The sequence below is a fragment of the Xenopus tropicalis genome, chromosome 3 (assembly GCF_000004195.4).
Source record: "Xenopus tropicalis strain Nigerian chromosome 3, UCB_Xtro_10.0, whole genome shotgun sequence".
Taxonomy (NCBI): Eukaryota; Metazoa; Chordata; class Amphibia; order Anura; family Pipidae; genus Xenopus; species Xenopus tropicalis.
Window position 1 is genome coordinate 49,429,763 of NC_030679.2, and position 14,121 is coordinate 49,443,883.

Genomic DNA, 14,121 nt, shown 5'->3' on the forward strand with positions numbered 1-14,121 from the left:
AGCAAATTTCAAACAGAGGGAGTGTAAGGGGCTGTGTACTAGAATCCCTTAGTTTTTATTGGGCAATATTAGGAATTACTTTCCTTGCTGAAATCTAATGCATTCCATTGTCTTTATTCATTTAAATTCCTGTGTTAGAGCCTGGTACAATGGCATTCTGCCAGGCAGTGGCAATCACTGTTCAGATGGCATTTAGAATTCAAATAGTTTTCTAGATTGGGGATCCCTCTGGGTTTTTTTTCTGAAGGTGACGTTTGCATTGATACTGGTAACGTTTGCATATTTTACATTTATCACTTTTTAGACTTTTTTAAGACAACCCTGAACCATGGACCTAAAAGTGATTTAAAGAGGATCCAGGGCATGGCTGAGTATATCTGGGTGTGACCAAGATAGATCAGAAGTGTAACAAAAATTGTAGAGGCATATGAAAGCATTAAAGTATTAAAGACTTTGGGCCAGATTAAATTAGATGACAAAAGCTTATCTCCCAAATCAGTTCCAGATTTCCCATGCAATTCAGTGAGAACCACACTGTTTATAACTTGAAAACTCTATTAAAGTCTATGGGGAAAAAACTGTAACTGAATTAAGAAAAAAAAAATGAATTCTCCTCAAATTGAATTTAGCCCATAAGTTTTCATTTGAAAATAATATGTCCTCATGGGATTGAATCTGGCCCTTTATTGCAAAATAAAAATATGTTTTAGTTTACAGTTATTTTATTCTACTGCAAAGAGTAGAAAGCACAGCTTGCACCTATCTACGAGTATGACACAAGTGTGTAGTGTATGGGTTGTACGGTGGGGTACAGTTTAGTGTGACTAAACGCATCAGCAAAAGCCTGCCCTAACTATTGTCATCAATGTACTGGACCCATTTAGACCTTTTGGTATAGTTTTACATAAATCACAGAAGAATTACCTGCAATCCCTTAGTCCACTTCCACTGGTGATTTTCTTGGCCCCCTCAGTGCAATTTGTTTTGTAGTTTAATGCACAGGACATGCATAGTGTTTTGGACGAAATGAAAGTTTTCTTATCGCATCTGCGTTTTGCCTATGGGCAAAATAAAATAAAATAAAGGCCAATGTACCATGAGTTGAAAATGAAATGCAACTGCATACAACATAGTAACAGTGCAACATTATTTTTAAGGTTTATTAAGCTCATCAGTCATTCCATATCCCTCCTACCTAATTTTGATGGTGCAAAAATCTTAACCTACATTTAATAATAGATATAATCTATTTGTTGCATGAAAAATCTAGCAAAAAGACCCAGTAAAATTATATAGGGGGAAGTTAGTTGTAATTATATCAATTTAAGCTCAAGACAAAATTCTAAATTTACATTCAGTCTGATGATTGATTTTACTGGGGAAGAGGGAGACTTGGACCTGGGCAGATTTATCAAAATGTGAGTTTAGAGCTCAATATATAAAATCTAACCCACATTCTATTCACTCCTATGGGATTTTTAGAAGGGTATTTATCAATGGATGAGAACTCATGATTTGATAAATAAGCTTCTACAAATCCCATAGGAATGAATAGAATGTAAGTGAGTTTTTATGTACTTAGCTCTAAACATTTTGATAAATCTGATCAAGGCTCGGCGCCCCCTTGCATCTCAGTGTTCTGCAAGTATAAAAGGAACCATGCCCTCAGTTTTGCACACATTTTACCATCTAGCATTGCACCCTTAAATAGTTCATGAGCACTGCAGATTATCTGAGAAGCCAAAGCTGCAACAAGACCTGCAGAGGGGCAAAGTGTGAAGGTTTTAAGTGGCTGTGTCATCTGCTGTATTGGCTTTGAGAAGAATATTTTTGGCAGATATGAAAGTATGAAATGCAATATAGAAAATCTGTTCAAATCCCATGAACTGGGATTTAAGCAAAATGTCATGTCTGCTTTACATAAAATGCACCATGTACAGATAAGTTGAAAGATCATCATCTCCCGCAGCAAACAAAAGCCCTCACCTAATATATTACAGTCAGAGTACAGCTCATGGGTTTTGTGGACAGTTGAACTGGCTATGGCAACCCTGGGGTAAATCCGCAGCGTGTACTATCACAGATAATCAAGGTACTTATTCAGCTGGAAGAATGTTACAAATATACAGTGCCAATCAAAACCAAGGATTCTTCAACAAAACAAAAATCATAACTATCAACAACTGCGGCAGAACACTTTCATGTGTTGTTTCTCAGAGGACCAGAGTAAAACGGTTTAGAAATTCACTTAGTAAAAGTAAAATGAAAATGAAAGTAAAGTAAATTAAAATGAAACTTTGAGTTTGTGCTGCATAAATATTCAGGAAATGTTGTACCTTAGCATATTGTGTTCTTTTCCCTGTCTTTCATTTACCCAAATAAACTGAAAGAATTGACAATAACACATCAGAGAAAGTGCTTTATTTATGCCATTATATTGTGTATTTGAAGACATGTTTACCCTCTGAGCTGTCACCTAATAATAAGAACCCTGTTGTAGCTAATGGTATAGGACACCTCTGTGGGTCTGCCAGACCTCACTTTGTAGCACTGATCAAATGATTGGAAAAATCATTCTGCTGACTGCTGCTCCATGAATAAACCCATGAGTGCAATTCCACACACAGACAAAAAGGGGCTCACCTTTCTCCCCTTCGCCAGTGAAAGTAGGAACTCATTTACAACATGTGTTGTTATGGGCAACATTCACCTGCCACACACAGTAGCAATGGTTTTTACACACACTTGTACTTATTGATAATCAAGCAGCCATTGACACACCATTGTTTTTTTACAAACTTTACAAACTATACAAAGTCACAGAAATGGTCACAGTGAAATATGAAGGTTCAGAAACAAAGAGCTCATTAATAAAGGTAAAATAAAATGTCCAGGGCCGGATTTGTTAGCCGGGTGCCCCGAGGCCGCCCCCTCTCTGTCGCGCCACCCAGCGCATGCGCGAACGGCGAACCTCCCCCTGCGCATGCGCAGGCCTTTTCAATCACATACGGAGCAGTGGGAGAGAGGTCCCCATTGCTCCGTATGCACGAAAAACTTTAATATTTTGGTGCGGTGGGGCGGCATGCCGCCCCCCAATTTTTGCCGCCCTAGGCCCGGGCCTTTGTGGCCTTTCCACAAATCTGGGCCTGAAAATGTCTGTATTTTTCACATTCAGACTTATTCCATTAATTCATAATTATTTATTTTGCCACACATATAGTTAACTACTGTAATTTTACAGGGATATGGGGGAAAACAATATAAGGTGAAAAGTGGCCCAGGTGTAGTAACCCATGGCAATGAATCAGCTAGTTGCTTTCAAACTCTGCACCAGTAAATGCCAGATACTGATTGGTTGCTGTAGGTAACCAACCTACAGCAAACCTTCCATCCTTTATTGCATTGTCCCCTTAATGTACATTTAAATGTTATTAAATATGACAATGATAAAAATGAAAATGATGTAGATTAGAGAACACTCAGATGTTACTGTATAGAAAGTACTATAGGAAATAGAGCTGATGCTGAATAGGAAGTCTTCCTTACCTTATTTTCCGAGTCCCCCTTGCAAAGACCAACGAGACAAAGTAATACCACTGTGAATAATAGGCTTGTCCTTTTCTCCATTCTCAGTTACAGCACATTTACTGGAAACATACAACTCATATAGGGCACAGAATAAGATTGCATGGACCTGAATGTTGTTAGATTTCTTATCCCACTGCATTTCTCTGTGTATCCTATGTCTTTAAATAGTCATCTTGATTCCTGTCCCACCTCTCTTTCCTGTAGGAATATACGAGTAAATAGGCATTCACAGGAAGCTATGCAAGGCTTCACTATTGGCCTGCACAGAGAAATGAGGCCTGGCCATCTGAATGACAGGATATCCTAAAAGCACTGTGCTGCAAGGATAATGAGAACTTTATTAGTGTTTCTCATTTATATAAGCCTGTGTGTCATTTATACATAGTTACTACTTGTACAAAGTAACTCCAGAGAGAAGCAGTGTGATTCCATTCTCTATTGATGGGGAGCCTGTATTTAGTGACCGTAGCACGTGCAGTCTGCTTTATATTTTTCAGCAATGACAGCTCTTTAAACAATGCCTGTGCCTTATGTTATCAGCGGTTCATTGGGTGCATTCTGTGTGAATAGAACTGATTCAAAGCAGAAATAATGGAATACAATCTGCCAGGAATTTTTTTTTCTAAAGCTTTAAGGGAATTTTTGAACCTGACAATTTTTGCCCTTTGAGGATTGCGCTGCAAACATTAAATTATCAACAAATATTTGTAGGGGATTTTTTGAATGTGAATTTTCTTTAGGAAAACTGGCAGTATAGCAACCACCTGTCACTGTTCATACAGGCAGATTTCAGACAGATCATTTTTTTAAATGTGTATTTTTGGGATGAAATTCCCCATTATACTACAAGTGGTTGCCAGTCAAGTAAAGGACAGCTGACATGGGCGTTTTGCCCCACGTCAATGCCCCCTCTCTTCACTGCCCCATGACATCACAGCCCGCATCTTTTCTGCCCCCGTGTGCTTTCCACCCAGGGTCCAACTAGACTGGCGGGACTCCATGAAAAACCCTGGTGGGCCCAGCTGACCCAGGCCTGTTTCCCACCAGTACCTCTGGCCAATGCCATCCCTCATGCCTGATTTATCGAAAAGAAGCAAAATGTACAGGACATGGGGGAGGGGGTAGCATCAGGTTTGCTGTACACAGGAGCTTGCTACTGGTGTAGGGGTCCTTACGTAGCCCAAGCCCATACACCCAGAGCAACTCTGGTTACACCACAGGAGAGCGCAGGACAAACACAGTCCATTCTTCCCTATTGGACTGCCCTCATTCTGGCATATGCAAGAACTGAACACAGGAGAAATCTACCGCAGGAGAACGCAGGTCGAACGCCTTTAGTAGGTGACAGGGTTTCCCTTCCTGTGGAAATACACAGACATGATTGGACTAGCTAAGGTTACCAGGAGAAATCTCTGTGGGTACCCAACTTAGTGGGCCGCGCTGACCTAGGTCCCATCACAGAAGTCGAGGCAGAAGTATAAGAGGAATATTTACAAGTGTGAAGGGGCAGGTAGGATGTTATCGACATGATAAGTGGGCTGGCATGCTTGCTGATGGTATGGGTAATCACCCTTTCAGTGGTTGCAATGGTCCTTTAGCTCAGGTCCTTGATGGGCCCACGAGTCACTAATCTGACACTGTACACCGAAGGTAAAAACTCCTAGTAGCTTAAGGCGATACATTTCATTTAAACATGTTTCATCCATTATTATTATTATTAACATTACTTATAAAGCGCCAACATATTCTGCAGTGCTGTACAATAAGTGGGTTTCATTCATTGGACATACAGAGTAGTATAGAAGAGCAGAGCAGATTTGTAGTTGCCGAAATCTGATTCTGAGCTGGATTTGCACCCGTGGCACTCAAGTGCACGCGACTGTCTTTGGAGGGCTTTGGTATGATCTATTAACAATCTAAGCCTAAGCTGTTAAGATAAAATAAAAAAGAAACACTTATCATCTACTACAGTGCTGTCCAACTGGTGGCCCGCGGGCGGGACCCCCCTCTGTGTGGCCCCCCACCTGTCTGGCTGCTTTGATGGCTTACTCTTGTGTAAGCTTTAAATGGTATCAGTACTGTGATTAACTGCCCCCCCCTGCATGGTTCTCACCTCAGATTCAGGCTGTATTGTTTAAATATGTAATCCCCTGTGTTGTTCACACCTTTTAAATTCTGCATTGTTCACCCCCTGCAGGGTTCACACCTCAGGCTCAGGCTGTAATCACCCCCATTGTTCCCCTGTTCACACCTCAGGAGCAGTAGAAACCCACAAATAATCCCTGCATACTACAAAAAGAACATATACTGAGGTGGTACTGCAATTAAAAAGTTTTTTAATATATAGTTATTGTGCAGACTGTAAGAGCAGTGCCAGCATTGTGTCACTGTAGGCTGCCTGTGTGTGCGCTATACAGTATGGCACACACAGGCAGGGTAGGGAAGGCAGAGTATGGCACACACAGGCCAAGTTTGGCACAAACCAGCCAAGAATGGCACACACAGTGAAAGTATGGCACGCAGGCAGAGTAGGGCAGGCAGAGTATGGCACACACAGTGAAAGTATGGCACCCAGGCAGGGTAGGGCAGGCAGAGTATGGCACACGCAGGCAGGGTAGGGAAGGCAGAGTATGGCACACACAGGCAGAGTAGGGAAGGCAGAGTATGGCACACACAGGCAGGGAAGGGCAAGCAGAGTATGGCACACACAGGCCAAGTATGGCACAAACCAGCCAAGAATGGCACACACAGTGAAAGTATGGCACGCAGGCAGAGTAGGGCAGGCAGAGTATGGCACACACAGTGAAAGTATGGCACCCAGGCAGGGTAGGGCAGGCAGAGTATGGCACACACAGGCAGGGTAGGGAAGGCAGAGTATGGCACACACAAAGGCAGGGTAGGGTAGGCAGAGTATGGCACACAGGCAGGGTAGGGCAGGCAGAGTATGGCAGGTTTTTGCTGTCCTACAACCATTAATATGGGTATGGTCATGTGATAACATGGGTGTGGTTTCAAGTGGGTGCGGTTTCAAAAAGGGGAGTGGTCAAAACTGGCTTCCATTATCGGCCCTCCACCACGTAGGTCGGAAAAATTCTGGCCCTCGGTACCACAGAAGTTGGACAGCACTGATCTACTATATTAGCAGCATATGATGTATGGCAATGCCATTTGCTCCTATCAATGGGCCAGTTTATTATAGACTATAGAGGTAGAATAAACAAATACACAAGGAATTGTAGGATCTAAATATATTTATTTACATCTATACAGCATATACTAATAAACTTACCATACGAGTACCACAACAGGAGAAGTTAATTGGATATGTTGATAGGTATGTGTGTGAGCACAGGTAATGAATATGTTCTTATAGGCAGCTGGGTACAAGCCAAGACGACTGTTACTTGACTAGACCAACAGTAAGATATTGTCTGTTTTGGCCACTTACATGGGTCAGAGCCTGTTACAGAAAAACAACCCCAAACTCCCTTAACTACTTGATTTTTCCTTATCCAAGGAAACATTTGGCGATTGCCTGGATCCTCTAGATTGCCAAGGTGTACATGAGATGAGTGGTGGTTTATGTATAGTGTTCCTCTTTGCACATAAATTGTCCTGTTGGTTAATGCATGAAATCTTGGCATGAAGGACCCAAAAAGCACAGTTGTACAGTGAGTAGCACTTCTGCCTTGCTGCACTGGGTACCTGAGTTTGATTCCAACCTGATCACTATCTGCAAGAACTGTATATGGTTTCCTTGGGTGGCTTTCCTCCTACACTCGAAAAACATAAACATAGATTTGTTGGCTACTGCTGAAACTGACCCTAGTGTGTGTGTGAATATTGTAAGGACCTTTTTGTTGTAAGCTCCACAGTGGCAAGCACTAAAGTGAATGATATACATGTATAATCTCTAAAGTGTTACATGTGTATATATATATATATATATATATATATATATATATATATATATATATATATATATATATATATATATATGGCATTTCTTGTTCATAGGGGTATTATAGCACATTTAAAAATTGAAATTTATAGTTTTTCTAGTTCCAAATTTTCCAATGTAAGTACAGTAATCTAGCACAGTTTATATAGTGGGCACATCTAATCTGTATATTTGCTTTAAATATATACAGGAACTGCCATATTGGTTGGTTTTGGCTAGTTGAAGATAGCAACCTCAAAAACACAATATGGAAATGCTTCTTTTGAAGTAAGCAATATGACAGCTCCCATTCCTATGTCTTAAATGAAAATATGCAAAAAGAAGGAATATTTCTTGAACCCAAAATTTCTTCACTTATGCAGGGAAGATTGCTTTCAGGTTACAAAGAATGGAGGAGGAAGTCAGAGAAAAATAGCTGAATAAGAAAGTGGTGGTGAAAAACTAAATGGTATGCTTACAGCTTGATCTGTTGGTTGTTAGTGAGCCATTGACCACAGTCAGGCGAGTAGAATATGCAGCGCTATAAGAATTTTCAAAGGACGACTCATAAGGCATTGATGGCATTACCGTTGAAAATTCAGATGTAGCTGATTGCCAGCGCTTTTGGTAGCTAACACATAGCCAATTCTGAAGAAAGAAGAATCAATTGTGGGAATGGTACACTGGTTCATCTGATCCGATGATGATGACACATTAGGCTGAAAGAGATGACTATTTAAAATATCTCTTATCAAGGTCAAATAACATAAGGGCATATTTTTTAATGGAGCAAGGATCCAGAAACAGAAGGATCAGAAAACAGCTTGCACCTCACTGATACCCAAAGTAATTAACCACTAAATAGGCTTACTCTGTAAAAAGAACAAGGCAGAGATCCTGATAACAGCTTAAATCAATAATTTCCTCCCTAATAAAGAAGAAACACAAATAACATCATTTCATAAATAATAAACTAAAAGCAGCCACGAAGAATCACATGTGGCAGAACAGCTATGAAGAACCTAGATGAGATCTATATATGTTTCCCTGCACAGAAAGATTGCTCAATCTTTGGTATTTTCAATAACATCAAATAAATAAAAAATTTGAAAAATCACAAATCAAGACATTAAGGAAATAGATGCTATTGAATTATGGTGCTGAATTAATACTATAGCTACTGAATTGAAAGATCATCATTGAACAACATCATGTTTACAAGACTGAAGGTCAATTTAAAAAAGAAGTGAAGAAATGAAGACTAGCAACAAATAACAATGCTATGGACACCACACTATAAACCACTAGCTACATGACTGAAAAATGGACACAGTTAAGTACAACTATCAACAAAGTTGACATGAATTTTTGTTAAATTAGTGGTACTTTACCAAGTAGAAAAAAAGCTATTTCCAACAGAATTGTATTTAAGAGGATGAAAACTATTCCATAAACCTTGCCTGTTGCCATTTCATTGCATATTTAAATTGGTTGTCAATTGTGAGGAAGGATTCTGCCCCAAAACATTGAATAAATTCCTCTCGATAAACACAAACAGATTGCCATTCTGTAATCCTTGGCAGTGTTGCCTTTCTGTTACCTTTACATTACAGTTACTGCTTGACATACAGTGAACTTGGACCCATGGCCGTAAGGAGCACCTGAAGTGGAAGGAAGTTTGGACACAAGAGGTACTGTAAGTGTGTGTATACATCTGCTCATGGATTGCTCTTCAGCCTTTGTCTTTAGACGCGACCCAATCTTTGTTATTATTGCTAGAGGCATCAAATACATTTTTCTAGTACTTTTATCCTAATCAACAAGATATCACATTTATTATGTTTAATTACAGTGTAATATCAGCAAACAAAAACTAAGCACTGATCTCACTACGTGAGATTACTACAGGATAAATTATGTAATATTGGTAGATGTCCCTTACTGGAGAAAAAAAAGCACCTGTAATTGAGTTTCAGGTGCAAAAGGTATAGACAGAGCAAGCAAGAGTCTCACAGCATGATTCCTTACATTAAATCAGGAATCCCCAACCTTTTTTATTTGTAAGCCAAAATCAAATATAAAAAAGTTGGAGAGCAACACAAGCATGCAAGCAGTTCCTGGGGTGCCATTCATGAGCTGCGATTGGCTATTGGTAGCCCATATGTGGACTGGCAGCCTACAGGAGACTCTGTTTGGCAGTAAATATAGTTTTTATGCAACTAAAGCTTGCATTCAAGCCAGGAATTCAAAAATAAGCACCTGCATAGAGTTGGTGAATAACATATTGCTCCTGAGCCACTGATTGGGGATCACTGCATTAAATTAACAAATTAACATCACTATAGTTACTGGACTACAACTTTTTGCTTAAGTTTGAGGTACTCAAACAAAACATAGCAAATATAGCTCCACCAGACTGAGGGTGATGGTAATCCCTGGCGTGTGCCCTGTAACTGCTATAGGTAGGAAATGCAATGTAGTGTATTGCATGTAATATGTAGCTGCTATATTCTTGAATTATTGAATAAACTGTAAATATTTGGTTAGAACCACTGGCACCCATTCTGAGTAGATAGAATTTTTCAGAATGGCACCATGTGGCCTTTGCAAAGAAAAGATTATTTCTGTCATAAAAATTGTAGCATTGACAACCCTAGATGAAAAGCTTTTACTCTTTATCCTCCCCGTTATCTATCAGTTATGCTGAGTCATCACTGTAACAAATAATATGCCTTGTGTTAATTATGAGTTTCACACTCCTACCCCAGTCATTGATTGTGTAATGCCACTGGAAATTACTTCTGGAAAAGTCACATTTTGTTCCATGCTACATTGGCACCTCAAGGATAGATTAAAGAGAATGGCAATCACGCGTCCATTTAAATAATTCATCTGTCAGCGTAAACTACCAGTTGTTTTTCAAACATGTTGTACCATAGAAAAAACACACACTTGTGATAGGAACTGAAAAAACAAAGGAGCTTCCTGCAGACTCATAAAATTCCTGTCAATTTCTTGGCTCGCAAAGGAAAACACATGCTTCAGTATAAGCATTCTGGTACATATAAGATCCAAGTCATATCTTAAGATCATTTTGCCTAAATTCTGTTTTGAAATAAATTTGTTTGAATATGAGCGAGAAATTATGATATGTATGAAATATGTGTGTATCTACTGTTACAAAATTAAAATAAAAACAACACTATAGTAAACCTAAATATGTTTTATATACAATATGGCATTGACATGGATACATCATAAGGATTATGGGGATAGATCTTTAAAAAAACACTCATCAGATATCACAAATACACTGTGAATATGAGCAGGTCTCTTTGGATGTTTCCAGTTTCCCAAAGTATATAGTAAAGTGAAGAGGATGCCAAACAGCTTTAGTTGCCCTTATGGGGGGGGGGGGGGGGGGGGGCAAATATAGCAGATGGGGGTCAAGTTTGAATACATTTTATGGCATATATTACTGAAAAATCTTATGTAATTAGATTTGATTTGAGGGAGCCCTTTCATTATTTCATTAATTCATGAATTAATTACCATATTACTAATCTGGTAATTTTTTTAATGTACCTATAGTATTTTTCTGAGGCAAGGTGGGCACTGGACTGCAAATAGAGGCTTCAAGCCAATAATACAATTTTAATGACAGAGAGAAAGTTAGTAAAGCAAAATATAAACTTCTTATAATGCTGGCTTTAGTGATAATGCTCTCATTGATCAATGCTACAACAAAATGTTTCCCTGATTATAAGTAAACCTGTGCCCATTTACAGTATGGCATGCAGCAATGGAAGTAGGGAGATGTGCCAAAGCTTCAGGAGACCAACAGTAGTATTTACATATCACAAATTTAATGGCAGCCAGCCAGAATATGAGCATGATTGCTTATTCATGAGAGTTTGAATATCCCATATAATGCTGTAGTCCATAGTCCTTACCACTGATACATCCCTTTTAATTAACTGCCTTTACTTAATATTTCACTGTATTATAGGGAAACTTTGTGGCCAACCCTAAACAGCATGGGGATTTTTTATGATAAATATATAAGAAATCCAGCTGCAAATCCACCTTTGAAAACAACAAACCTGCTGTTATTCTAAATGGTTTAATTACGCTTGATTGCCTCACTATAATCATAGTTACATAGTTATGAACTTTGCCCAAAATGAACCTTGGAGCCCAATACTGCACTGCATACTCAAGGTGAAGCCTTACCAGGGACCTATAAAGAGCTTTTTATACAAGACCGAACTGTATTTGATTTAGTAGCCATGGAATGTCATTGCCTGAATTACACAATCTGTTATCTACAAAATTCTCAGATACTTCTCAATAAAGGATCTCCAACACACAACCATTTAGTATACTCCTGCGGTACTCCACTTAGCCACAACACTGGTATTAGCAAAAAATGTGTGTGTGTGTATATACAGTATATATATATAGTTCTTAATGATGCCATCAGCTATAACCAAGGCTTATTAATGTGTTTTGTGTCACATGACATGTGTGCATTGTAAAAAATTACCCACTGTTGTAAAATATGAGAATATTAGAAGTTGCCTTGGAGTTCCATGACCTTATATTATTTACTCTCTCTAAATGTATATAATTTTTTTCCCTGTGGTAAAAGAAGCTCCTGCCTCTTTTTTAAAGCATAAAGAAAACAAGTCAGTGCAGCATTTAAACATACAACATTGAATACATTTCACAGAAATATACAATATACCCCCACTCACTGTAGAGAAATACCTATGATACAAATAAAGTAACCTTTTTTTTTTTTACCATGAAGACCTCCATCATAATCTTCCTATATTACACATCTCAACAAACAATTAGTCATAACAGTGCATGTTAGTGCAGCTAATACAATCAAATGAATGCATACAGATCATAGTGTCTGTTCAACCCCATTGGATACAAATGTATGAATCCATAATTTCTTTCACTTTTGGAGATACATGAATCTGTCATTCCCCTGAAGTGGGGGGGTGGGGGGATAATATGTTATCCCATTATTGAGATTTTATTATTATTATTATTATTATTATTAACATGTATTTCTAAACCTCCAACATATTCTGCAGTGTTGTACAATAAGTGGGTTTTATACATTGGATTCCAAATTGCTTTTCCACATTGTGGCTTCCCTGAGTTTTGTGGTATGTTGCCCCTCTATGTTGGGGGGGCAATTTAAAAAAGTGAAGGAACAGATAACTTCAAGGTAACATCAAGGTATATGTGCTCCCATACCCCTGGATAATGCAGGCTTCTCTGGGTGTATAGATTTTTTTTGTTTTTGTGGTTTCATTAGCTGTTGCACCTCATATATTTACCTGCGTTTATGTATTTTGCATGTTGCTATGCATTTACATTTATGACATTTATGACAGCCTTATCTGTTTATCTGTGTAGAGTCAAAGCTTGAAGATCAGTGCACTGTAAGACGTGGATAGTATATAAAAAATGTATATAGAATATGTGACAACCCTGTTTTTATCTGCTTTGGCACATGGTATACATATTATTGCAAGGCATTTCCTTTATGTTTGACCAGAATGAACCCAGTATGGGCTAATTAAGGTTGCCTGTACTCAAACAAAAGGAGTGCTGATACATACCTTCTAACAACAATGACTGAAAACAGTTCTGTGCTTGAGGTAAAAGTATTTTCTTTCCCTCGTGCTTTCCTCTGTCACCTCAGTTTTCCTTAGGTTAACTTATACATTTGCAAACTCAGTAAAAAGAACTACACTAGTCTTGGGTCAGGATATCCTTATTGCTGGTATATACATGTTTAAAACATACACGTTCTGCATTTCCTTACCTAATGTTAACTCTAGTCAGGCCAAGTTATGGATACGAATAATCTGACAGGTTAGGAATTGTAAATCAGGACATCTCCTGGTCTGATTTCCAGTTCAGACAAATTAACTTTGGTGTATGGTATATGTTGGATCAAATTGAACCAACAAAAAGCAAGCAATCTCATACCAATCTGCATGAAAGTAACAGAGGCCAGTGCATTTTTTTTGTTTTTTCATGTATATATACATATATATTTTCATATATTCATATATATATATATATATATAACAAAATGACAAATATTTAAGGCTCAATTCCCCCCTCCTTTCTAAACTGAAATTTGCCATAACCACTCAGAATGAATTGCTCTGATGGCTTTCCTAATGTGGTATAAAATGAGTCACATGATTAGATCCTCCACCTTGGCTAAACGAGAAGTGGGGAGAAAGGTGGCAGGTGCATGGAGGGCAGAAGGGGTTAAGATAGATGGTTGGAGGAGGTCACTGGTGGGTGGAATGAAGTGGTAAGAGAAGCCAGGGCTTGTAGAAGTTCCCAGTTGGGGGTGTGGCTGAGGGAAGGGACCAAATGATGTGGCTTGGCTTGAACCCAGGTGCCCTGCTTTTGGGTGTTAAAGGAACAGTAACAACTAATAATGAAAGTGCTTTAAAGTATTTGATATACAGGTATGGGATCCCTTATCCGGAAACCCGTTATCCAGAAAGCTCCAAATTACGGAAAGCCCGTCTCCCATAGACTCCATTTTA

The 14,121-nt window shown here is 38.8% G+C and overlaps 1 protein-coding gene across 2 annotated transcripts in view; it reads right to left on the bottom strand.

Annotated features, from left to right (window-relative positions):
• The window catches only part of stab2 (stabilin 2), a 188,513-nt gene that overhangs the window by 67,740 nt on the left and 106,652 nt on the right, over nucleotides 1-14,121 (bottom strand). Inside the window, exons 1-2 of one of the 2 annotated variants that reach the window (XM_012959864.3) lie at nucleotides 3,547-3,735; nucleotides 925-1,058 (exon numbers count right to left, since the gene is read on the bottom strand). In XM_012959864.3, coding sequence (XP_012815318.2) covers nucleotides 925-1,058; nucleotides 3,547-3,627 — 215 coding nt within the window. In that variant the 5' untranslated portion in view covers nucleotides 3,628-3,735. Of the gene's footprint in view, nucleotides 1-924; nucleotides 1,059-3,546; nucleotides 3,736-14,121 lie in introns of those variants that run through there. The other variant, XM_031898868.1, reaches the window with a different exon arrangement.